This window comes from Rattus rattus, chromosome X (genome assembly GCF_011064425.1).
Source record: "Rattus rattus isolate New Zealand chromosome X, Rrattus_CSIRO_v1, whole genome shotgun sequence".
Classification (NCBI taxonomy): domain Eukaryota; kingdom Metazoa; phylum Chordata; class Mammalia; order Rodentia; family Muridae; genus Rattus; species Rattus rattus.
Window position 1 is genome coordinate 25,470,417 of NC_046172.1, and position 27,372 is coordinate 25,497,788.

The following is a 27,372-nucleotide window of genomic DNA, read 5'->3' on the forward strand; positions in this document are numbered from 1 at the left end:
TTTACTTTTGATATTGGTTTAAAACAATCTTGATGTACCGAAGGAAATTAAGTAACTGGTACAAGTCATAATTCAACTTGTTTTTATAATTAATTTTTAATGTCTTTCATCAAATTTTAATTATAAAAAGCAGAGGTATGATAAGCTCATTTAAAAAAATAAGGAAAGAGAAAAGCAGAGAAATACATATTTTACCATGAAGACAATTGCTGTTAATTAAGTATGCTTTCAGAATGTTGCATCTCTCTGGAAAGATTAAACATTTTTTGAATTATATTTTCTGAGTAATTATGGATTCAAACATATACACACATATATACACCCTGCTTTCTTCGCATAAATTTTATCACAATCTATGTTGAGATTTTGTTTTTAGGGGCTGTTGAGATGTAATAGTAATTAAAATCACTTGCTGCTTTTGCAGAATACGCAGGTTTGGGTCCCAGCACTCATAAGGTGGCTTACAATCATCTGTAACGCCGGTTTCAAGAGATCCGATGTCCTTTTCTGACTTCTTTGAACATTCTAATCACATGGTAGATTATTCACATACATGTAGACAAATATTCACACAAGTAAAATAAAAATTTTAAAATATAAATATTTTGTTTTTATTTTTATTTATTTCTCTCTTTAGTTATGAACATACATGTGTGGGTGCCCATGGAGGCCAGAAATGGCAACAAAAGCTGGGAACTGGAGTTACATATTGTTGGTGATTGGACTGATGTGGGTGCTGGGCACTGGACGTGGGTCCTCTGGAAGAGCACAAGGTATATTAACCACTAAGCAATCTCTCCAACCCATATCCTAACCATTTTTGTCATTTTATGATCTTTGAATCATTTTGGAATTAAAGTCATTGTAATGATTTGTGAAAAGGGATTAAATTTGCAAATATGTGAATTCCACAAATCTTTTATTTCATAATTATTCAGGTAAATTCCTTCTAGAATGCTCTGAGGACACTACCACCTATTCAAAGATGTGTTTAATCCAAGAGCCCTCTCTTAGAACAGCCCACCACTTACCTCATTTGGGAGCAAAAAAAAAAAAAAATCTAATCTCTCCATTGGCAGCAAAGCCCAGAAGAGTTACTGATTTAATTCAGTGGCTATTTGTAGATGCAAACTTGCCCTTTTATTCTCACCTTAAGAGTGCCAGGCGAGATGCTGTGCCAAAGAAACAAACAAACAAAAAAGTCCCCTGCTTTTCCTGTCTGCATTTCAGTGACATTTCTTTGGAAATAATCATCATCTGGATATATAGCCTCTCTCCATCCTAAGGTTGTTTGGTCCCCTAGCCTAAGAGGATCCATTTCCAATAGAACAAGTTGGTAGGTACATTATCGAGAAAAGGGTAAGCAACAAAGGGATTGATTTCACAGACCCAGTAAAGCAAAATCCATTTAATGAGCACACAAATGATACCTATTTGCTTAAAAAGAGTGGTTTTCAGGAGAGATTTTGGGGAAGTAGTTTCTCTTTCCAAGGGCCATGAAATTTAGATAATACCTTTTCAGGCCTCTCTGTATCTCTCTGTGTCTCTGCCTGTCTCTGTCTCTGTCTCTGTCTCTGTCTCTGTCTCTGTCTCTGTCTCTCTGTCTCTCTCTCTCTGGAGAAATTTCCAATATTGAATAATTGGTCTCTGGAATAATTTGTTTGGATCATGGGTTTAAAAGATTAAACAGTTCTACTGATTTGCATTAAACATCTGAATTAATTTTTCAGAGCTGAATGCCAAAGTGTCATTTTCTACTAGTGATCACATAAACAATTCTAAGAGCTAGACCCCACCAAATACAGGCCACTGTATGCCCTCTTTTTTTTTACTGCTAAGTTAATGTGCTTAGTGGTATGTCCTCCAAACCGCAGCATGACACAACACAGATAAATTGTACATCAGCTAGTCCTCCAAACAATAAGGCTGAAGCCATTTCCACTTTCATTGGTGTTAGTTAATTCTTCATTGTCAACTTGATGGTGTTTAGAATCCCATTGTGGGGAGAACCTATGGGATATCTTTGAAGGATTTTCTCCATTAAGCTAATGCAGGTAAGAAAACACAGCTTGACTGTGATGGACACCATCCTATGGGTTGGGGGTTTGACTGAATAAAAAAAGAGAAGGTTGGTAGAGCACCGCCCTTCGTTCCTCTTTGCTTCTTAACGGGATGCTATGTGGCCCACCACCTCCCTTTCCTACTTTCATGCTTCTACACCAGGATGGGTTCTATACCCTGGAACTCTAAGCCAAAGTAAACCCTTTCTTCAATAGTTGCCTTTGTCAGAACAACCAGATAAGTAATGACTACATTATACGGTCCTGACTGTATAATGACTGAGTTCCCATCTTATTTTGTATGCTTCATTTCCAGGACACATTTCTGAGATAACAGTAAGCTGTCTTCCACCAAGTACGTTTTCTTTTTGTCTACACACTCCCCGTTGGAGGATCCATTTTTGAAACTGTGCATGTCATTAGCTCCTCTGCAAGTAGAAAAGAAAGATTGAAATATGCTTTGTATTTTAGCCTTTCCTTCCCTAGGAAAGTTAGGAGAAATGGGTCTATCGACCCTTCTTCTAGATTTGCTAATTGAGGTACCTGACGGTACTTGCTCAATGGGAGTCCTTACCTATGTAATGCCCCTGTTATGATATACCAAGTGTGCCCTCTATTAGTTATGCTAACCCCACTAAGAATCGGTACATTTCAGGAGCATGCGCAGCTGGAAAATACTACACTTAAATTACCCACGTGTAAAATGAACATGTTTCATGACAAAAACTAGTTTGTTTATTGATACCTTTCTACATATCCAAACAATGATTTGGTATTGTATATGTTAAACCTGGCCTAGAATCAATCTCTCTCTCTCTCTCTCTCCCATGTGTGTGAATATATGTGTATGCCATAGTGCACTTGTGGAGTTGAAAGGACTAACTCATGTGTCAGTCCTTATCACCCATCTTATTTGAAATAGGATCTCTTGTTTACTGCTATGGATACCAGAAATTCTCCTGGCTCCATATCTTCTATGCCTACAGGAGTGCTAGGATTACAGCCCACGCATTACAATACCCAGCTTTGTGTGGGCTCTGGGGATACAGACTCAGATCTTCTTGCTTGTTGAGAAAGTGCTTTACTCATTGAGACATCTGCCCGGCTGGTGGCTAGTCACTGGCTAGTCTTTTCTAACAACTCTACAGTTTTCTTCCTCGAAAGGATAGTCCAGGATCTTTGACATCAGCATGCCTGGCACGTTAAAAATTCAGAATCTTCAGCCAAGTCTCAACTCTTCTTAGTCAGACTCTGGCTTTGAGTTCAATGAGTCCTTCTAACACACTTCTGGAATAGGTCTAAGGATTCCTTATTGATCTGTCTTCAAGGTCATCTGACCCTGCTTAAGAAGTGATATTTTTTGATGCTTCTATATCCCCATTATGATTGACTGGCTTTTTTGGGCTCATAGCTAAGAGAGGACAAACTAGTTTTCTATCCCTCATAGTTTTGTGACCCTATGAAATGTTGAACTTTCGGTCCATTTGATTCAATCACTGCTTGTTTAGGGACTGCCTTGCAAACAGTCTAATGCTATTATGCATGCTGTTTACTGTAGGGCAGGAAAATGCAATATTGAATAATGAGTCCCATGGGCAAGAAAAGAGATGTGGAAATTTCACCTATAATCGAGTTAAAGAACATTCGATTCAATAAGTAGCAGAAAGATGTGCCTGGAGTAGATAAAATGCATTTATATATAGGAAGTTGACAGAACCTTTTCTTTTCCCCAAGCCTTTAATAAAAATGTATATTGATTTTAAGCCATAAAATAGAAGGGTTAATGGGAACAATTAGCCAAAGATCAGTGTCAGAATCATTGAAATTTAAAATGTCAGTAGAATGAAAAGAGCTCGGGGGAAGATAAAATAGCAAGAAGACTCCTGGAGAAATGTCAGGAACACATGAAGAAGCAGGGTGCCATGAAACTACGTGCAGTTTGGTCCAGAGAACAGCACAAACATGGAACAGGTGTTGTGTGGATACTGACATGCTGTATCTGTAATGAGGTCCCCTAAGGTTAGCATTTTAATAATGCCTCGGTGAGGTCTATCTGGTTCACCCTGAGTGAATATTTGCTGCTAATAACTGCTTAATAGGAGTTTGGATCCCAAACCTTGTGTGGGTTGGCCAGAGCCCCGAAGGTAATAAGCAGACAACAATAGTGGCATTCATGATGACCTTGGATCTCAGTGAGCCTCAGGTACCCTTTCTATAGTCAATCAATCCACAGAGAGAGAAGGAACAAAAAAGTGAGTGAGAAAGACCAGACTAGGAAGGAAGAGAGAGATATACAAATGTTCAAAAGAGACCTTTACCTATAATTTGTATATAAACAATGGTTTTGCAAATTTGAAATAACTTTTATACTAAAAAAAGTCATTATACACATCATACTTACAGATTCTAACGCATTTGAGTTGTATATGTAGGGCAAATTGACCAGCATGTAACAGGCCTAAATTCCATCCTAGTACCATAACAAAACAGAAAAGATTCTAGAAAACCTTATAAGGAGAGACTCAATATGGCCAATGCCACAGTTCTTAACATTATATGAAATGGCCACTTTTTGTTCCAGTGTGAGCTATGAAGGAGCGTTGGGAGGGACTACTTCAGAAAATGATGATTTGCCAAGCTGAAAGACAGAACATAGAGAAGTAGTCTGGTGCAGCATTACATGGGTCATAGTTCTCCCTGCTAGGATATGAGCAAGGTCAAAAAAAGCTACCTGCTCACCAAAGATTTGGGGAAGCCCCAACAGTGTTCCTCTCTATTGAAGCCATAATGGAAGAAACAGTTTTGCATTTTCTAAAAATACAATGGCCCTACTTATAGCCACTTACCAGTACGGCCCCTGGTCAATTATTCTGGGTTCTATAGTACTGTTCTATGCTTTGCCTAAAGCTGTGCTAATGGATGCAAATTTATGTACAGGGGGAGGGAATCCAGAAAAGTAAAGGAAGAATGCAAGTGCAGAACTTAAGGATTTTCTAGTTTGAAAATTCTAGCCATTTTCTTTTTCATGCTGGGACTCCATGATCAACAGCTTCACTCCTCTTAAGTCCTCTTAGGTAGCTTAGAGTCTCATAGGGGATGAGGTGCTAATAAAACATTATACAGATATTTAAATATAAGATATATTTTAATCACTGCTTTTGTTCTGCTAGGCGTTATAAGTCTATTCAAATTGAAAGGTAAGCATTACCTCAAACACAAATGCTCTCACCTACAATATGTCCTCCCTGCAAGATATGCTAGGTGGTATAGAACTTGTGGGAGTAGCTAACCAAAGTCTGGTTTGATTAAGGCCTACGCCACAAGACAGAACCCAAGCTTGACACTGACAGACCAAGAATCAGAGACTAGATAGCTCAGAGACCTGGGGTAAAATGAAATAATGCTGGTTTACAAAAAGAAACAATAAAATATCTACTAATGATATTCTGTTATACTCATAGATTGGTGTTGTATTCTCATCATCAGAAAGGCTTCCTACTATAGCATAAGGGAACAAATATAGAAACCAAAAGAAAGATATTTTACACACAGAGGGGGGGGAGGGAGGGAGGAGGAGGGAGGAGAGAGAGAGAGAGAGAGAGAGAGAGAGAGAGATCTTAGAATATACAGCTCTAAATATAGGATGTCCATCAAATACTTCCCTCAGAGCTAAGGGAACTCAATAGAAAAGGAGGCATAAAAAAATGTAAGAAGCCAGAGAGGATGGAGGACACCAGGGAACAAGTCCTTCTGAATCGACTGAGCAAACTCACATGAACCCACAGACACTGAAGCAGCAAGCATGGGGCCTACACAGCCGTGTGTGTGTGTGTGTGTGTGTGTGTGTGTGTGTGTGTGTGTGTGTGTGTGATGTGTTCCACTGCACACGTGAAAGTAAAAGGGTAGTTTTGGGGAGTTGGTTCTCTTCTCCACTACAGTTTCAATCATCTTGGTGGGCCCATTTGAGACTTTAATCAAATCTCTCCAGATTTAATTTCTTATATCCTGTGTATTCTTGAATCAATATGCAGAAGTTGTCTAGATCCTTTGAGACTCTTGCAGATATCCAGGTGAAAGAAGCTGTGATGTTATGTAGAGGGGTAGAAGGGGGAGAGAGAAATAAAGAATGATAGATGATAGGTAGATAGAAGTAGATTTAGATATAGATAAAGGAAGGCATGTGTATCAGGGATGAACATCATATTCCTAGGTGGTATAAATGGAGAGTGGTATCATCTATTAAAATGAAGCGTCCATTCAAATGGATACTAGAAAGCAAACTCAGGTGTGAGATTATGAATTGGTTTTCTCATTTATGTTGGGCCCTTGCATTCCTATGTTGGTAGTAGGTACATGTGTGTAGACTCCAAACAGTTGATCTGGGCTACAAATACACAAGTTAATGGTTTTCCAATGCTGCTTGCTACCATTGTTATGTAGAAGTTCAGTTAAAGAGAGGGAGTAGAGTACCATTCTAACTTTAGCATCTTAAAGAGGGAATAGGTTCTGTTAATGGAAATTAAAGGGTGCTCATAGAAGAAGGAAAGGAGGAGTCTGTTGTGTTGGAAACCTAGTGCATTGATATGGCCACATACTGTAACAAGAACTCACCTTAAGTTTGGGTCACAGTAAATCCATTGAATGAAGCAATAAGGCAGTTATTGCTGATCTTCGACAAGTATTGTTTAGCTCTAATAATGAGAATAGATTCTAGAATGAAGTGAGATGACCCTTTCTTTCCTTAAGGACTAAAAGAAGACTGCCAGTCTGACTCTGGCCATATATGAGCAACCACACTTGGACTTGGCTCTCACCACTTAGAACGCAGAAAGTTGTGATGGTTGGTTTTGCTTGTCAACTTGATACAATCTAGTATCACCTAGGAAGGGAGTCTCAGCGAGAAACTGTCTAGATCAGGTCGGCTTCTGGGCATGCCTGTGAGAGATTATTTTTAATTCAGTTAATTGGAGTGGAGACTTCTGAATGTGTGTAGCACCATTCCATGGGCTGGGTCCTGTGGTGATAAAAAGATAAAATCCAGAACCCGAGTATGTATCTATTTCTCTGACTATGGCTACAGTGTAATCAGTTCTCTCCAGCTCCTTCAGCAGTGGGTGCCTAGGATGATGGACTATATCCTGGAATTCAGAACTGAAATAAAGCCCCCCTCCAATTGCTTTTGGCAGTAACATGAAGCAAAACTAAGACAAAAAACTAGTCCACCTCCTCAATTCCTTTGTGACTCTTAAAGCAAGAGAATCTTTCTGATAGCTAGTTTCTTTTTTAAGATTTATTGATTTTCATGTATGCGTACTTTTTGCCCGCATGTATGTAGATATGTGTTCTAGATAAATGCAGTGACCACAGAGGGCAGTAGAGAAGAGTCAGATCACCAGGAACTGAAGTTACAGACAGTTGGGCGTGGTCAGGTAGGTCCTGGGAATGCAACCTGGGACTTCTGCAGGAGCAGCTAGTGCTATTCACTGCTAAGCTGTCTCTCTAGGGCCCTGGCATGTTGTTTTAAAGATATACAGTCTGCTAGAGGTGTCCTTATGGGTAGAGCACTTGTGTAGTACCCATGTAGCAGTGGATTTGAATCTCGGCACTGACTAAACATGTAAATAAATAATAAAGAAATGTCTATTATAATACATTACTTCTGTCCTCGCACTAAAACAGTAAAAATAAAACAAATACTTTATCTGCTATTACAGTGAAAGAAAACACTCATCATGTTGGACATTTCTATGCCTGTCATGACATTTTCCTAACTGTTCAAGGAAAAGTCAGATATAATAGATTCTGCCCTAAGCAGTGACTTTAGAATGTAGCTTGTGTGAAATGGTCCTCCGCCTTTATTGCCTAGGTCTTAAATATTTTCAGAAATCTCAGGGAAGTACTGGATTTGTAAAAGATTTGAATTTTAAATCCATTTCCTTTCAACATTCTCTTTCAACTACCTATCAGGTGAGCCACATTAAAAAAGACTGCGTCATACTGTTTTTATGGCCTCCTAATAATAACCTCCTACAGGAGGTTACAGGCTGGAGCACCAGTAAAAGGAAGTATTTGGAGTCACAGGATTCAAATTGTGAAAGCACTTTTGTTTTGACATTTAGTTGTCAGCTGTCAACAATCTTTGGATTTCTGACTCCTGTTGCTTTATTGCGTCTGCATGTTCCTGGCTGAGAGCATTTCAGTGCGAATTTAAGGGCAAAAACGTTCGGCTCAAGGAATCTGTGTGGTAATATAAGAAAGCCCTAGTATATAAGTGATTCTGGTCTTACCTTAATCACATCCAGTTCTCCATCCCCAGTGAACAGAATCACATATTCTTCATATAACATATCATAAAACCATTCCATGTCATACTCTGAAACATCACAAGTTATGCTTCCATGGTCTGCACTGCTATTAGGGAAAGGCAGCTTATTTCTTAGTTTGTTATAATCCCAGCTCCAGCTAGGAAAGGGAGTGGCTAGGAAAGGGACACTATCACAGGTCTGGAGATTTTATCACAGTCGGAAAGTTACGCACACACAAATTCTAAAATGAATTATGAAATCAATGTGATATTCAACATGCACATACAGCTTGAGAACTACTTGAAAATGCAGAGAGGATTTGTGTGTGTGTGTGTGTGTGTGTGTGTGTGTGTGTGTGTGTGTGTGTGTGTGTGTGTGTGTGTGTCTGTGCGCGCGCTCTTAAGGCATCAGATTTTGTTTCAAAACAACCTGGACAGCTTTGATATCGATAGAACCTGCATGGAGGTCCGGGAAAAGAGGGTATGTGTTCTTCTCTTCTTCATTCCACCCCTTTTATAGTTTTAACATTTTCATTTAGTTCTTTTCACAGAGAATCCTTATGTCTAAGAAAACTAACTTTAAAGAAACCCGTTAAAATGGACGGATTCTTCCGAAAGGAAAGAGACATTTTTACAAGGTGAGTTGTTTTTACTAGAGTATCATTTAGAAAAGTACACAATTACTGGAAGTGCCTTTTGTCCTAGCAAAAGAACTCATTGTCAGAATCTTTTTCTTTTTTTGGAGAGTCATTATGACAGAATTAATGTTCAAGGCGGGGGCTGTGCTTTGTCTTAAGATTTGTAGTCACAGAAAGTTCACTTGTGTGGACTGAAGTTAGGCTAGAGACAGACTATCCCAGAGTCTGCCACTTGGTGCCTATCTGAAGTTCTCTAGTAGACGTTCTTTCACCTGGGAAACATCTGTGACGTCAAATCCATCCATCACAGAAGACAAGGTTGAGCTCTGACCCTATTTCCTAGGGTACAGAATTGGGAAATGTTTCAGGTCCTGCCCAACACAGCCTTCTCTGAACTGTCTACTTGCTGGTGGGGGTGGGGTGTGAGAATGTAACATTACATCATTCTAATTAAGCTATACTGCGGAGTTTGCAGACATAATTAATTAAGGTTCCAAAAGAATTTTATTTTTGAGTTCCTACTGAAGGAGATTGCCCTGCGTAGGCATGACCTAATTAGGCAGAACTTTAAAAAGGAACTGGGTCCTTTTGGAAAGAAGAGATTTCAAGAGGGCAGCTCCACTGTGAATGGCTTGTCAGGTCTATAGAAAAAAGACCTGAGCTTAACTTCTAGGAGCTGACAGTAAAGCCCTATGCCACCAACAAACCAAACTAAAGCACCCAGCCCTCTCCCACACAAGTGCACTAATGAAGGGATGGCAGCCTCAAAAAAAAAAAAAAAAATCTGACATCTGTAATATATCACCTGTGTGGATATCTCTTCCACTTTTGTGGATTTTTCTATATTTTGAGAAGAAATACCTCCAAAAGGAGTTTCAGTCCATCATAATAGAAGAGGAAAAAGGATCCCCTTACTCCATGAGTATGCCACCTACTTAAAAATATTTATATGAACCCCTTTAAAATTTACACTGTACAACCTACCGGGCTGCTCCCTGTCCTGGGACGGCCTACTTGAATCTCCCTTCCGAGTATTTGCTTTGCTTAACTAAACACATGCTTACATTGTCTCTGGCTCTTAATTGAACTCAAGAAAAACTGAGGCAGCCCAGAATAGTCTGTAGCTTAGAAACTAAAAATCCCCACCGTGTGTGTTGGGGGGAGGGGGTGCGTGTGCATGCACACTCATGTCTAGGGATACCCCTTCCCAGAATAGGGTGTGTGTGTGTGTGTGTGTGTGTGTGTGTGTGTGTGTGTGTGTGTGTGTGTCTATATGTGTTATATGTGCACATCTGAACATTCTCAGATGTGGCGGCCTTAGTTGTTTTTTAACAGGAATTACAAGAGGGAAGGAAGGGCAACTTGGCTCAAGTAGCATAGCCATGTAATCTTAAGAGAAGAATGACTTGTTGGATCTGCATTTTCCTTACCCATAAACCCCACGATTTTATGATACACTGAGTCAGGCTGTTAGGATGAAAACTGTTGAGTTCCAAGGACCAAATCCTTGCCCTGTAATGTGCATATACTTTGTCTGCTCAATTAAACCAATTTTCTTGAAAATTTGGGGGTGTTTGTGTGTGTATGGTATCCAGAGGACAATCTCCCAAGCTTTTCTTCCGACTTTAGCCACCATTTTTACTTTTTGAGCTCTGGGATTCTCCTGTCTGCTTCCCAAGTGCCTGAATTACAAGCGTGCAGCCACATGCCCTGCCTTTCTTGTGTGCCTCTTTCTTAATGTGTGCTTTGGGGATGGATCAAACTGAGGTTCTCATATTTAAAAGGCAAGCATTTTTTTTCAGACTCAGCTAAGTTTCCAGTCTTAGTTGACTTTGTGTGTTTTAACATGCACAGAAGATTATGACCTATGAGTGGTATCAGGAAGGTTTAAGAGTTTGGTCATTAAAAGCCAATATTGTTTATTCAAAGGAAGGAAACCATCAGTATCCAAATGGCAAAGATATGATTTGTTGATTATTGGAGTACCAGGGCATGGATAGGAATACCAAGCAGAGAAGTTTAGAGAATTGCCATTTGGTTTTCAGTGCGGTGCAATATTCAGGAAATTAAACTGTGAACAGTTCTGCTAAGGTAGAGGGAGGCCAGCCTTGGTAGACAGGTTAAATGTGTTACTTCTCACTCTTGCCCCTATCAAGTGTAAGGTATCACCCAACTGGGAGGAGATATATGTGGGCTACCTTACTTTTCCCCAGATACGAAGAACAAGGAGGTGACTAGGACACAGGCAGTCTGTGTACCCCTTGTGTTACTTGGAACAAACAGAAAGAATTCCAGCCAGTTTCCTTGGGCTCTCGATACAGGAAACATCCTCTGTGTCTGGGTAGTCCATGGGACCAGTGATGTCAGGATGTGGGTAGTGAAAGTTGCAGGGAGAAAGGCCAGCTTTCTGTAGTCAACCCTTCCCTAGGCAGAGATTCCCCGCAAGTAACTGGATGCCGATAAAAAACCTTCCTTTAGGAAAGATCACTCAGTCTCAGGTTGGCACTTTATTCTGCCTGTTAATGTTCTGCCATTGTGTCTTTTTCTTTTATCACATGAATTGGATTCATTTCCTACTTGATCTTATAGTTCTTGTTTTTCAATGTAGGGGAACCAATTACTCATTTTCTTTTATTTTTCTGAGGAGGTTGATGCTTTGTTGGACAGGTATGTCTCCTATAGTAAAGGGACAAATGTTATCAGCTTCAAAGGCCTCTTCTGTCACCAGCTTGGTCTGCCCTTGTGCTCCTCCAATACCCAACTGCCTAAGGCTACACTTCATTGTGGAAATAGTCAGTGCTGCTCTGCTATCTTCAAAGTCCCCAGATGTGCAGGTCCATCAGGTACAAAGGTGTGTGGATACAAAGACTCAGAAGAAGGGGTACATGGGGTAACCCAGGCTTCTGTGGTTCTAGGAAGGGCTGAAGAGCCTCAAGTCAAGACAGTAAGTTTAATGCTAAGAAGTGCACTAGTGTGCAGCCTAAGCTAGACGAGAAATAGGACACACTGGAGGACAGGGTCTCCTGACACAGGGATTCATCTTTGGAAGCCTGAAGTGCTGTCCTTATAAAAATGCAAAGCAGATCCAAACAGAATTACAATGATCTTTAAAAGGGCAGAGTTGGTCTGAACATTGATTTTAAAAAATGCTTTATCAATTAGAGACAAGATTTTTTTCCTGATGATATTTATTTCATAAATGTAATTATTTTCTAAAACATATTAAAATAGAAAACATGTTCTTTTGATCAATTTATACAAAGAAAATACCAATATAGTAATAAAAATACTGAAAATATATGAAAAGCACCAGAACATTAGAGAAATTACACTGGCAACAATTCTAGGAATATATTTTTTATAATTGTACAATAAAGTGCTATTAAATCCAGTCAAAATTAGTGGCAAGATATAAAAGTTATGATTTTATGAAATTTGAGACTAGGTTTACCAGCATTTGCATTTTCGGCTAGTTGCAGATCAAGCTAATGATCTTTTATTAATGTTTTCATGGAAAATGTATTAATTTCCATTCCCGAGTGAAACCAAAAATCGAAATGAAAATCCCTGGTAATTTGATCATGAAAAGGCAATGACATGATTAAAGATAAAATTATTGATCAGAATACCAAAAATAATCATGCACATGTGATTAGACTAAACCAAATAAAGACAGGACAAAAATCAAATGTAACAATATAGATTAATCAAGATTAGCAGAAGAGTTCAGTTACTGTTGATATTATGTTAATTTCCCAAAGTCCTTTTTAGTCACATTCACCACACAGAAATGCTAACAAGATGTTACTCAGTTCAACTGACCAGACAACAAGCAAAGAAGGGTATTTAGTGTGTCAACATGATTTTCTTATGAAACGTTAAAGGGACACTGTTAGGACAATTGTATTCCTCATCTTGGCTAATTAACTGCTTGTTCATCTGATGAGGAATCAAAAACATGGACAGATACTTTGGGATGAGATTATATTAAGGCCCCAAATCTACCACATGGGAAGTCACTGTGAACACACAGGGACACAGACACTGTGCACAGCACTTAGGGTGGACTGCAGTCTGTTTCACATCTGGAGGTGGCAAACTGAAACAGAAAAACCCAAATTAAGACAAAGTATCACTCTAGTGTCCGTTTAAGGTTTTATTTCCTCAGCCAACATTTTAAGGAGCTCGCTTACATCACTCCTCCAAACTCGGTTTGGGAATCAACTTCCTCAAGCTGAGAGCTCCCGACTCTACTCCTGAGGAAATTCAATCTCCAAACATGGCTAAATATTCATTTGCTAGGCAGAGTACTTTTCTTCTGAAAAAGGCAGACAGAGATTTGAACCAAAGTGACAGAAACTGATCATGTTAATGATAACAAAGCTCTTTCATTAGCCTCTGCTTCTGCAAGGTGTGTTTGTGTAGGAATTGAAGAGCCATGTGAGTGGGTCTAAGTACACCAAAGGCAGAGTATTGAGTGGGCCAGAGAAGCCATCGGGAGTCATAGTTCCCATTCTCTCAGCCTCTCTGCTTTGCTTTATATCTGCACACACGAATACTTTCCAACGTTTCCTTCTCACCAACCATTTTAACAAGGACCATTTGGAACCCAAGGCTACTTATAGTAATGGACATCTAAAACAGCCAGACGGTCAAAAAATATTACATAATGCCTTTCATTTTAAAATGAGGGTGAAAGTGGTATAATCTGTGGTCCACAGAGGAGACTCCTTTGCCCTGGAATGAAGACAAAGACGGAAGAATGGACAAGTAGGCCCTTATAATAAACCAGGCAAAGGGTTCAGTGTCCAAACAGCCGGACCAGCATGAAACTGCATAGAATTGACTAAGGGGGGGGGGCTCTTTCGGAGATGTTCCTTCTGGGCACTGATAAGAGAAATCAAAGAAGATCCAACCACAAGTACCTTTCCATATTGTATCAAAACAGAGTATTCATTAAAGAGCCCGGATTACTAAGAGGCAGGCCGCTCAGTGACACCGAGAAACAAAGGCTAAGGAGGTTTGGCATTAAATAGCTTTACATTCCAAAAGAATTTTGACTATCATCTGGAAGGAGTTCTCAAAGTTACAAAGTCACGATTACATAAATTACTCTGTTTAAGTATGCTTCCTTTTCAATATACATATTTTACATACATAGTATAGAAAAACTAATAAGTCAGCTCAGCTAGTAATTCTGTAATTTAAAAAAAAGCAGACTACATTTTCTTTTGGCTACAACGAAGAAGCATATTACTTAGACTTTTCAGCTCAGCTCGTGTATTTACATGATAGAACTTGGCTTTGAAAGCATTCAAATGAAAAAGAAAAATAAATTACGTTCAAGCTATCAATTTATACGATGCATATACCTTTACTTAGTTTCCTAACTAGCTATAGTCCCTAATCAATACCTTGAACAAACTAGCCAAAGAACTTGTTTTCAAGATAGGCACCCTTCTATGTACTGCATTATTTCTTTGTAGGAAGCCCAGATGTATAGTAGGAGTTCTGGTAGCTAGGTGGAAAGTTTGGGTGGGGTCTGTATACCTTCTCCAGAAATGTCTGAAGGAGTTTTAGGGTTTTGACCAGGTGCACTTGTTTAAATGTATAATGAATAAAAGAAAGAAACAACAAAAGCAAGCAAGACCATTGTTAAGGTAAGCAGTAGCTGCTGGAACCAGATAGAGCGCTGCAGTTGGTCTTCGAGTTTCCTATTGCTTTCTAGTAAGCGATTGAGCTGAATGGGGAAAAAAAAGGATGAGAGATTGATATCAATAAAACAATCATGAGAGTGCCAAACTGGAATATCAGAACTCTAAACACTGAAGGGATGGGGCCCATCTACTCTGAAAGGTTGGGAACTAGAAATACACGGGAGGCATCCGATGATGTTTTTGGTGGAGACGTATGTCTCTGATGCTCTATTCTAAAAGGTCCAATTTTCTAGTTGAGATGGGAACAGAGAGTATTCACTTCCTGGAGGTCCAGACACCTTTGAGACTTTTATCTCTTCAGTTTCTCTTTTCTTTTGGGCATCACATCAGGCACTGTCCTGGTAAGTAAGCATCCCACCACTGAGTTCTATGCATGAAGGCCCTTTGCTTCTTTCAAATTGAAAGCATTAGATGGTGCTTTTTTTCGTGTCTTTTGTACGCACCAAAGCACCATGTGCTTTACTATTTGGCCCTGATTCCATAGTAAAATTGCCAGTCTTTAAACACTTGGAAACCTTCTGAAAGGATCCTGCCACTTACCATTTCTGATTGCCTCTTCACGAAGAAGAAGGCACTTCCAAGTCAGGTACGGTGGCTCATACCTGTAACTCTAGCACTTGGAAGGCTGATGCAGGAGGATTACAAGGAGTTCTAGGCCATCACAGATTCAAGGTGAGTCTTAGTCTCAAAAACAGCCCTCCTCCCAAAAAACCCCAAAACAAACAAAAAACGAACAAAAACCAACACCCCCCAAACCAATACAAAACAAAACCAGAAACCCCAACAAACAAACTCTAAACCCCGTAAAGGAAACAAAACCAAAACCAAAAGAGGAAGAAAGAGATGGACAGAGAAGAAAAAGCAAACGTTGGTAGTGTCTGTTAAAAGTTTCCATTTGGCTAGTTGAGCACAAATGACCTTGTGGCGCTGATTAGCACTGGCGATTGTTCAGTGAGGGAGACAGTGTACTTACTTGTAGGTACAGATCTTCACTGGTTTTATCTGACAGGGCAGAAACGCTGTCCTTCAGCATCAGACTGTTTGGTTTGCTGCTCTCAACTGTATGGCATCTTAACCTAGGAAATCCAAAGGAAACATGACTTCTTCAAAGCTTTAGTACCTATGTTTCTTTTTTGATTTCCAGAAAGCAAACTAGGAAATGCAGAGTTAAATGCAAGTGGCTGTGTATGGAGAGAGGAAAGGTTTGATTCCTCTCCCTAGCCTCAACTCAGAAAGTAGCTCCGTCTATAGTTATCTATTTTCTTCCAGGGTCTTTTTTTCTCCACTGAAAATCAAAGCTGGGCCTTTGTGCCTGTTTCTAAACCACTGAACTTAGCCTCAGTCCCCTTTTAGCTACCTCATGTGTATAAAGAACACAAAGAACTAGAGGCAGGAGGCTGTGCGGACTGCCTACTGCCCCAGGGGACTCAATAGAAAGCCTTTTATAAACTGTTCAGTAGAATTTACCCAGATTACCTTTCAATTTCTGGAATGGAGGGATGGTGCTTTACTTGAGCTTTTAGTACCAAAACACCAGGATCCCTCCCACCTTCTAGGTGGGAATAGTGATTTTCTTTGGATAGTTTTAGAGAAGGCAGCCATTACGAACTGGTAAAACCCATAGCAAAGAAAATAACGCAACTTATGTTTAACAAAACCCCTTATTTTTGAGTGTTTCATAAGCACTCTGGGTTAATATCAGATTCTTTTTATGTAACTCATTCTTAATATTTCAACAATTTCTTATGCCTTTCACCAAACCAAAAAGATCTTGACTCTTAGGTCACCACTGGAGTACATAGCAAAGCCCTGTTTCATGAACACAGCAAACTAAACTAAACTAAACGAAAACAAAGCATGACCATTTTTGTTCCTATAATTTGAAATTTTATGTATGTTATTAGTTAATGAAAAGCAGGAGTAGCTCTCCTCAGAGTGTGACCTGCATAAACTTTTCCACTGATACCAGAAATACATTATTGTTAACTTTTTCCTTCCTTGAAACCTGGTTTCTCTATGTAGTCCATGTAATCCTCAAAGTCCTGATCGTCCTGATACAACTTCCTAGTGCTGTGTTACGTCTCTGTGGCCACAGCCGCCTTTTTCTTTTGTTTGCCAGTGCAGGGGATGGAACCTAAGACCTTGCATATATAAGACAAGCACTCTAATACTGAGCCATCTCCCCAGCCTATTCTTTAAACAGTGCTCAAATTTCTCACTTTTAAAACCTCAAGACAGGCTGGACATAGTGGAAAGCACTTGTAATGCCAATACTTAGAAGACTGAGCCACCAGAATTGTCACACATTTCAGGCTAGCCTTGGCTACATAATGAGACCATGTCCCACAAAACAAACACCACTCCCCAGGCCAACAAGATCCCCAATACAAAACAGAAATAAAACCACTACCCCAAGCAAACTAGAAAATAACAACAACAACAAGAACAACAACAACAAACCAAGACCCTACAACAAAAAAGAAGCAAGACTCCTTCATCAACCTCACAGTTGCTCTTCAATCTGCAGCACCTCTAGTTTAGCCCAGAGGTCTCCATCTGTCTTTTCAGCATGGGCTCTGGCTTCTGTGATTCCTGCCTCCTGAGAGTGCTCTTTAAGATCATCAATACCATCAATGATGGGACCAACAAGTGGGCAGCACCAATACTCTGTCATTCTTTTTCTGAATGGCAGTGCTTGGCACCATTGTTCACTTCTACTCTGTGACACACATTCTTCCCTGAGCTTTAACGACCTGACAAGAGCTGCCCTTTGACTATAGAATGCTCTTCTAGGTTGGGCACTCCAAAATTCCTCAAAAGCAACGAATGACCTAGTGCTGTCCTAACTGTCTCTTGGCCACCCGACCTAGTTAAGGAATGTGGAACTCCTCGATGTTTTTCCTGTAAGCCAAGTACATTTCTTTCCTCTTGCAACACTTTGCCCACTGCCAGAAAGTTCATTGTGCAGTTACAATCAGTCACAATGTGACTTCCTCTTTCATTTCCTTCAGGTCCTAGTCAATGGCCAGCAGACAAATCATCCTTAACTACTCTATAAACCGGGGTTCCTTACTTTAGTGCTACGAGTTTAGGGGGATCATAATTTTGGTTAGCTGATGTCCATCGAATGCACCGTGGTGGGAGGTTTAGATGCTTCAAGGCTACTTCAGCATAGGAACGTTCCAATGGATCCCAAAATGGCCCCTTTGCTTTCTCTTTTCCCTGCCACGGAAACTACTGCCAGTCTGTGAACCAAGTGAGCATTCTGACAAGAGAAACTTGAATGTCTGAGATGTGCACCTGCCCACTCACTGGTCAGTCCTCGAGTATCTCCCCTTCTTTAATTCAGGCACCCCAAGAATATAGCAGTCACAAGGAATGAACAGTGTGGTCCCTCCCCTTGTGAAAAAGTTCTGATTCTGCGTCTTCCATTACAGTTGAGAGGCTATGAGTAGACACACCTACCTGTGTTCCATCACTTTGCTTCTCGGAACTTCTTTCCAGAACTGAGTTAGTTCTGCTGGCCCAGTGCCAGATGACTGCTCCATTTCTGCAGCCATTATGAGAAACCGGTCTTGGGCAGAAACTGTTAAGCCTGCATTTCAAAAGAGTAATTTAACATTAACATATGAACACGAACTGTCCCAAGGGGCCGGTTATGTGGCAGAAGGCATTATTATTATTTAAAATTATTTTTTTATTATTTAAAACATTTATGTTAAAACATATTTTGATCATCCTTCTCCCATAAGGCCTTCCAAATCCTCTCCCACTTCTACCGGTCCAAGCTTAAGTTCTTTCTCAAAAAATCAAGCAAAACACCAATAACACAACAACATTTCCCCCCAACCAAGAAAATAAGATAAACCACCACCCAGAAAACAAACACTCCCACACCCAACCACCAGACTGTAACCAAATAAAAGCACTCAAAAAATCCAGTCCAGTCAACTACTTCTTAATGTGAGAGAGAAAAACAAAAACAAAACAAAACAAAAAAATCCAGAAAAACCCCAAAAATATAAGGAGCAAAACTCACCACCATGTGGGAAACAATGATATCAACCAAAGCTCCGGATCACAGCTGCTGTTGCTCGCTGACTCTGTATTTCTGGAGCTGTGGTTCTTACCCTATTTAGAAACAGTTACCACACAATCACACGCTGTTTTGGAGGCGAGGCTAAAGAATGGCTTAACAAAAAGAGCAGCCAATAAACAAAAGAGAGAGCTTCTGTGTAGATTGTTATTTGCTATAAGCAATAAAATTATCTTGAGTTATTTAAAAACTTATTTTTAAGCCTTACTGTCACACACACCCCCTCCCCGCCCCGGCCTTGAAACAGCGTCTTTGTAGCCACTGCTGGTCAGAAGCTGGCTATGTAGACGAGGCTCGTCTCAAACTCATCCCAACACACCTGCCTTTGCCTCTCATGAGCTGGGATTAAATGAATGCACTATATCACACCTGGCCCTAGCTCTCCTCTTGTTGGGTGCACATCTGGGCACTTGTGTGTGCAGGCCAGAGGACAATCTTCATTTAGATAAAACATCTAATTTACCACAACACTGAAGGATAAAACAACCAAATCCACGGTGCCTTTTCCCTCACATGTTGTATGACTTGGAGTGTACTTTCTATTGGACACTAATGTGTTACCAAATACAAAGTGTAAAGTGTAGGAGAGTAAGCTATCAGCCCTTCTACTAGAAGGGAGTACCAGGAAAAAAAAAACAAAACATGGCACAAGCTAAATACTTTACATATAGCTGTTCATTGTTTGGCTACAACTCTTTCCCGTAGGAATGCCCCAAATCACTTGCCATTAACACACCCTCATCATTCATTATGACTTTAAGGTTTTCCTCTTTACCTTAAAGGCCACGATATTTTTGGTGACATTTGTCAACACTATCAGAGTTTTCTTCTCCCCAGATTCAATGCTTCCAAAATATAATTCCTCTGCTGGGCTAGGTGGAAAATAAAGAAGGCATTTGTAGTACTCAGACTACACATAATTGTACTCATTAGTCGAAAGAAAAAAATGTTTGCCTGATAGTTTATGCTCATTGGTATGAAGAGACATCCTTATAAAGATGGTGAACAAAAGAGTTACCCAGTACCCTTTAGTGTGTTAAACTACCTGATGCTAATCATGCTGGGGAGCCCAAAGGTTTTCCCTTAGGTTTTCCCTAAGGTCAGAAGGAAAGTAGGAGAGGAATGGAAGAAAGAATTATGAACATGCTGAACTAATTATAATCAACAGAATCTAAGGTGGATCTGTTTAAACTCCTTGGGAGGTTATGGATGATGATCAAAACCCAGAAGGCATTGCTGCTTCAGTGCTTCCTAATTACAAACAGATTAGCCTTGGGCATCGTTTTATACCAACAGAGAAGAACATAAGCTCATCAAAAGATTTTTAGGGATATATTTAAATAACAGAATAATTTCTTACTACAGAATGGCTTCTCTGAGAATGGAGAAGAAACAGACATGGAAAGAAGTTTGGAGTAGTTCCAGAGGGCAGGTGAACTAGGAACATTATTATGACTCAAGCTTCCAAGTTCGTTATTACTGGCTACAGGAAATATCTACAACCTAAAATGAAAAGACAAGTCTCTGGAAAAATTGTGTAGTTTAATAGCATTAGCCAAACTGATCAGGTGTCTCAATAAATCTGGAAGGACATCTGGGCTAGTGTTTTTGCTTTAAGTTGAAAAGTCAATAGCTTAAGTGATTTTTTTCACAAAACGCCAAGTTTGTAGGTGTGTGTGTGTGTGTGTGTGTGTGTGTGTGTGTGTGTGTGTGTGTGTATGTGTGTGTGTGTGTGTCAACAGGAAGGTTTTGAGACTCTTTAGCTAGCCTAGGCTAGCCTTCAAGTGAGCCTCTTGCCTCTTAAGACTGCTGGGACTGAAAGCTTGATTGGTACTCCCACTGCAGGTACGTTTCTATCTGTTACGAAATGTCATGCACATCAAGGATATTCATTAATCTAGAGAACATGTTTAAGGATGACTTTGTCCACCTTTGGGCAAGAAGGGAAAAAGTACATGACTGCTAAGTTCTTTTTGGAGCTCAAAGAACAGGAGACATGAAAATACAGCAAAGTTATAGATGTCCGAGCACCTCCCAGCACACAGTAGAAAAATCACAGGCAACATGGGGAGATGACATTGGTGGGGATCTCATGCATGTGAAGGAGTAGCTCTGTGACTCTGATTGGGGTATGGGTAGTGCAGTCATGCTCACAGTGCAATCCTGGAAGTTGTCCTTTTCTAACCTGCCTTTCCAGCTTCTGTCACCCTTAACCCTCAAGAGTTGCAGGTGGGGATGTATGCTTTGGATGGGCCTTCTGAGAACATGGAATACTGACTTCCAAAGAAGCAGAAGGAAACATGCTAACATGTGAACTCCAAAGGTGGAAAGTGGCAAAGAAAAAACATGGGAGAAAGACTTTATGTTATGCCTCTCTCCTTACTCAGATATATATACAGACAATGGCAATGTATCCCACTCCAAGAGGAATCAAGCCATATGGAGACAAACCAGTTTTGTCAACCAGAGACTTTCAGATTAAATGGTGTAGAAGTCTGGCTGTATTGTTGATGGGTGATATACTCCGGTTACATAGGAAAGTTTTAAGGAAAGGGACAAAAGGCCACAGTAGGTCACCAGTGAATAGTGTTGCTATAGCAATACTGAACATAATACAAGAAATAGCTCTGGGCTTCTTTACTTTTTCAGTGTTAAGGATCAAATTCAGGGCTTCACATAATATAGGAAAGCATTCTAACTATGAGCTATACCCCCAGCTCCCAATCCGACTCTTTTGGATAACTAAATTGGAACATAGATAAATGTGTCTCCCATTAGGGTTTAGTTAAAACCCCATTCTTCTAGAGCAAGCTGGTCTTTCAGAAGGTCAAATCAACATACTCATCCCTCTAATTTTATTTTTCCAAGCATCATTAAGATTTATTAATGAATGAATATTCAATATTACTATGTGAAGTATGATGAAGGCTATGCCACATTCTCTGGAATAATAAAAATGAAAATTAGAGATAGTCACTAAATCTGGAAAAAAGGCACATTGTACTCTGCACAAATTGTACTCTACTCTTAACGACAGGGTAGAAATTTTCTTAATCTTCTTAATCTTCTAGCACCCCAGCGCCAGCTAATATGATCAAGATATGTTACAAGAAGTCAGTCAATACAGTCTCGGTTACCTGATGTGTAATAATGGTCCTTTAAAAACACTCAATGGCTTTTTAAAAGGTTTTGTCTTTGAATCAACTTTTTCATTTTCATCTCTTTTGGAAGCAGACTCAGTTGGGTTACTCTACACAACAAGAAACAGAAACAAGGTAGAAAAGATGAGGATGTTTTAGTTCTAGGTGGACAGGCCACTGCGAGAACAAAGAACCACCTGGATTCAATAGAAATCATAGTTTTTAACATGTCTAGCATGTCTGAATGACATGTTCAACATATACTGACATGACCACAAAGAAATACTTATATGCTATTCTTTTACAAACAGGGCAGACTGGAAAATTTTTGCTCTAAATTATAATGCTATGTTTTGTGATGATCGACAATTTATAAGCCTCTCACAGAGAAATTTAGAGGAACTGGATCCTGGTGAAGTTTTAAATTAATCACTTTTATTTTTAATCTTAAATAAATTTTTGACAAAAATTCCTTCCAGATGTACTTCAGTATGTTTTGTACAAAGTAGGGAGTCAGCACTCTCTCGCTCTCCATATATATATATATATATATATATATATATATATATATATTCACAAATATATACATATACACATATATAAGTATATATGTATATATACACATATATAATGCTGTATATATAATATATGCTGTGTATATAATATACATATATATATATAAAATGCTGTAGTTCAGTTCCCTTCATCCCCTCTTCATCTTTTTTCAAGAAAAACGTGGAAATAAGCTAACTAGATTATCTCAAGGACTCATGGCACGCTCCCCCCTGCTGAGGACTGAACCTAGGGCATAATATATGCTGGGTAAGCACTGTGCCACTGAGCTATGTCCCAAGCTTTAGATGACAGCTTTTGATTTCATTTTACTTTATTCCTCTAATTACCTTTTCAGACTGAGCTGGCTGCTCCTCATTAGAAATCGTTTCCAAGGTTTCCTTGCCATCACCTTCTATATCTTCTTTACTTGAGGTTTCATCCTCACTGGCAATGGGCCCATTTTCACACAGTGGTGTCTGGAAGTCATCGTCTACCAGTGGTGGGTAGCTATACTTGAAAGGATCCTACACAAGAGAACTTTCATTATCAGCCTGCTAGTAATTCTCTTATGGTATACCGAAAATGGATTACTTTGGTGAAGAAAATAAGCTTAATTTTAAAGAAAAAATGGGATTCATTTCAAACTAGAAAAGGGAAAGAGCAGTAAAATAAAGACTAAGCCACGTGGGAAAAAAGTTGAGTTAGATGTTTAGCTTACTCCACGCCAAAAGAGGTTCAGATAACTAAATGCATTAAATGTAGTGTATCTTGCCTGGTTTTTAAACCATAAAATTATGCATTAAAACAGAAGTGGATGAAATGGATAAATATCTAAGTAGGGCAGACTCTTCTACACACAGCACAGAACAGAGCCAGTGCAATAATATTGATAATTGGTTCTCGATGTGGTTAAAGGGGAAAGTATTTCCCTAGCATATTTGATATCTTGGGTTCAATTCCTAGCACCACAAAACAGAACAAACCCCAATCAATTAACTAACCAAGTAAAAAGCCATAAAACCCAAACAAGATATCTATATAAAAACATGAGCTAGCATGAAGAGTTGAATGTAGATCGCACGTGAGAAGCCATATGTGGTTATACTTGCCTTTAATTCTAGTGCTGGGAGGTACAGACAGGAGGATCCTAGGGGCTTAAATGCCAGCCAGTCTAGCTAATCCATAAATTCCAGATGCAGGGAGAGACCCTGTCTCAAAAATAAGGTGGTGGGCAAAAGAGGAAGACATCTAATGTTGACCCATAGCCTCTATATGTGCATGCATGCACATACAAACATGCACACAGACTTATATACCACATCGAATCAAGTCAAAATAAACACAAGGGATAGAGGTGTGGTTCAGTGGTAGAGTGCTTACTGCTCCATCAGAGACCAGAGTTTGAATTCCAGCACCAACAACAGGCAGCTCACAGAAAATTGTACTTGTGACTCCAGCTACAAGGTATTTTTAATGTGTTCTTTGGCCCCTGTGGGTACCTGGGCCCAAGTGTATTCACACTCAGGCACGCACGCATGCACATAGAAATAAAATATACCTTAAAAAACAAAACTCATGTGGACAAACTAAACACACAGAGAGGGAGTACGTGGTTACATGCCTATAACCTGAGTACTTTAGAGGTTGAAGATTTGGAAGCCTGAGGCAAGCTTGGGCTACAAGAGACCCTGCATCAAAAATAAAACATAAAAAGGGAAATCTGCATTTATGTTTTTGCTATAATTACAGGTGAAATATAGTTTCTAAAATACATAGCATTGAGTTTTCCTACGGAGATGTAGGGTACCGAAGTTCAAACGTAAAGTGTAAAGTGTAAAGTTTCTGAGCAAGAAAGCTGCAGACTTCAAATTAAATTAGTTCATTCAAGCCTCTTTTAATTAATGAAAACTAACAGGGACACCAAAAGCTAATGCTGTTAATCCTTGCTTCTCTTTAAATCCAGTTTTATCAGGCAGGCAAAATATACCTACAATTATTTACAGAGGTTTCACACTTTAGGAAAAGTCACCTTCGAATTCATTTTTACAGTTCTGTAAAAACAACAACAACAAACCAAGACAAACAAAAAAAAAAACCAAAACCGTTTTGGAAACAAGGAATCACCATGTCGTCCAGGCTGGTCCAGAACTTGTGATCCTATTTTTGCCTCTTGAGTGCTGGGGTTACAGGTGTGCACTACCACACCTGGACACAACACTAAGATTTCCAAACACATCCACTTCTTTCTGATCTCTGTTTTCAGTAACAGAAATCAGTCCAAAAACAGTCTAAGCACTGGGCAATAGCATTTGCCTAGTATGAATCTGGCTCCAGGTTTGATCCATAGAGTGCAAAAAGAAAGGAAAATAAATAAATAAAAGGCAAACAACCCTTGTAAACTTTGAGAGCACATTCTTTTTTTTTTTTAATATTTATTTAATGCTTATGAGTACCCTGTAGCTGTCTTCAGACACACCAGAAAAGGGCACCAGATCTCATGACAGATGGTTGTGAGCCACCATGTGGTTACTGGGAATTGAGCTCAGGACCTCTGGAAGAACAGCCAGTGCTCTTAACCAACAGAGCCATCTCTCCAGCCGTCAACAGACAGCACATTCTTAAGGATACAGTTCAAATGAAAAAGACCATTGGGTAGGAAGGAGAGGGAAGAAAACCAATGATGCACATCAAAATCCAGTTCAGTAACTTAGGGTTCATGATACTGGAGCACTGCAGCCATACACAAGTGGAGGCTTGCCACACACTGACTTAGAATGAGCCCCACACTGTGTTGTGAAGGGAAAACAGAGATGTATGATACTGTATCAATATGCTACTTGTTTGAAAGAAAAGAGTCGGTGGCAGGCTTATGTGCACTTGCCTACACTGGCCTACACATGCAACGAACAGCTCTAGAAACTAATGTAAGAAATGCAACCACACACGGCATTAGGGTGCTTGAGACAAGAGTAGAAGAAGACATTTTTTTTTCTTTCCTTTTTTAGGAGCTGGGGACCGAACCCAGGGTCTTGCGCTTGCTAGGCAAGCACTCTACCAATGAGCTGAATCCCCAACCCCAGAAAAAGACATTTTTAAAGAATTGTTTCTGGATATACTTCTGAATACTGAACTCACCCTGGATTAGAATCATATATACACATTATCTATTTAAAAAAAAAAAGAAACTTTGAAGCATAAGTGGAAAATATCTACACCCCTGCATCTTATTTTAGGAGCAGCACCAATCATTCTTTTTACATTAAAATAGGGCCAACATCTCCCATGGGAAGGGAAAATTGAATAGATTTTGCAGTGCACTGGGGGCAGCAAGGATCGAGAATAGGAGGGATCAGGTGACAGGAAGAGATGACTGGAATTGGAGGGCATCTGCGGATCAATGTGGTAACTTAGTAAGGACTCCTAGTAATGGAGGGTATGGTGCCTGAACCATCCATCTGTTGCACCCAGGTAAAATACACTGACAGGAGGTTGTGCATCAATTTGACCCAAGTTCGAGTTATCAGAGTGGAAGAAGCCTGTTAAGGAAATGCCTCCATGAGTCCCAGCTGCAAGTCATTTTCTCAATTAATGACCAATGCTGAGGGGCTCAGCCCATAGTGTGTGGTGCCAGCCCTGGGCTGGTGGTCCTGGGATGAAGCAGGCTGAGGAAGCCAGGGGAAGCAAGTTAGTAAGTAGCACCCCTCTATAGCTTCTATATTAGCTTCTGTCTCCAGGATCCTGCACTGTTTGAGTTGCTGTCCTGATTTCCTTTGATAATGAACAGCAATATGGAAGTATAAGCAAAATAAAACAATTTGCTTATTCTCCCCAATTTGCTTTTTGGTCATGGTATTGCCTTGTAGCAACAGAAACCCTAACTAAGACACAAGGCTTCCAGTGTCTCAGTGGGACCGGATACTAACCCAGCTACCACAAAAATCTTCAAACTATAATCTGTCCTGCCTGCATGATGTGTTAGGGCAATACTGGATCAGAACTTGTGAAAGTGACCAACCAATGACTGGTCCAACTTGTGACCAATGCCTGACACTGCCTGGATGGTCAGGAACCATAGACTGAATAGCCTAGAGACCTAGGACAGAACCAATACAACTGGCCAATAAATAAATAAATAAATAAATAAATAAATAAATAAATAAATAAATAAATAAATAAATTGGTGCCTAGTCTAGGTTTCATTAAAGAGGCTGCCTCCTGTAGCTGATGGGAACAGACACAGAGACCCACAGCCAAACATTAGGCAGAGAGGAGGAGAGAGGGCCCAGGCTGGAGGTCTCTATTGGGTCTGTCTCTTTAGAGCTCTGGGAACCCCATGAAACAAAGGGGTGGGTGTTGTGGGAGCCAGAGGGATCAAAGACATCATAAGAACATGGCTCATATAATCAATTAGGCAGCACCCATAGGTGCTCACAGAGACTGAAGCAGCAATTGTAGAGCCTGCCTGGGGTCTGGGCTAGGTCCTTTGCCTCTATGTGTGTGTGTGTGTATGTGTGTGTGTGTGTGTGTATGGTGTTTTGGGGGAACTCTTAACAGTGGGAGTGGCTTTTTTGCCTGCTCTTCAGACCCTTTTCTTTCTACTGGGTTGCCTCACCCAGTCTTGATGTCAAAGTTTGCGCCTAGTCTTACTGTATCTTTTGCCATGGTCAGCTGCTGTCCCTAGGAGGCTGCTCTTTTATGAAGGGAAACAGAGGAGTAAATCTGGGGGCCAGGGGAGGTGAGGGGACCTGGGAGGAGTGGCGGGAGGGGAAACTGTGATTGAGATGTATTGTGTGAGAGAACAACAAGAATAAAAGATTTGCTCTTTTCCTTCTGAGTACATAGTATAGACCTCTATTATGCAG

The 27,372-nt window shown here is 39.9% G+C and overlaps 1 protein-coding gene across 1 annotated transcript in view; it reads right to left on the reverse strand.

Moving 5' to 3' along the window:
* Positions 1 to 12,172: 12,172 nt before the first annotated feature.
* The window catches only part of Mospd2 (motile sperm domain containing 2), a 41,779-nt gene continuing 26,579 nt past the window's right edge, over positions 12,173 to 27,372 (reverse strand). Inside the window, exons 9-16 of the mRNA XM_032889814.1 lie at positions 22,858 to 23,034; positions 21,953 to 22,065; positions 19,571 to 19,687; positions 19,298 to 19,354; positions 18,759 to 18,772; positions 18,185 to 18,314; positions 15,693 to 15,795; positions 12,173 to 13,101 (exon numbers count right to left, since the gene is read on the reverse strand). Coding sequence (XP_032745705.1) covers positions 13,060 to 13,101; positions 15,693 to 15,795; positions 18,185 to 18,314; positions 18,759 to 18,772; positions 19,298 to 19,354; positions 19,571 to 19,687; positions 21,953 to 22,065; positions 22,858 to 23,034 — 753 coding nt within the window. The 3' untranslated portion in view covers positions 12,173 to 13,059. The remainder of the gene's footprint in view (positions 13,102 to 15,692; positions 15,796 to 18,184; positions 18,315 to 18,758; positions 18,773 to 19,297; positions 19,355 to 19,570; positions 19,688 to 21,952; positions 22,066 to 22,857; positions 23,035 to 27,372) is intronic.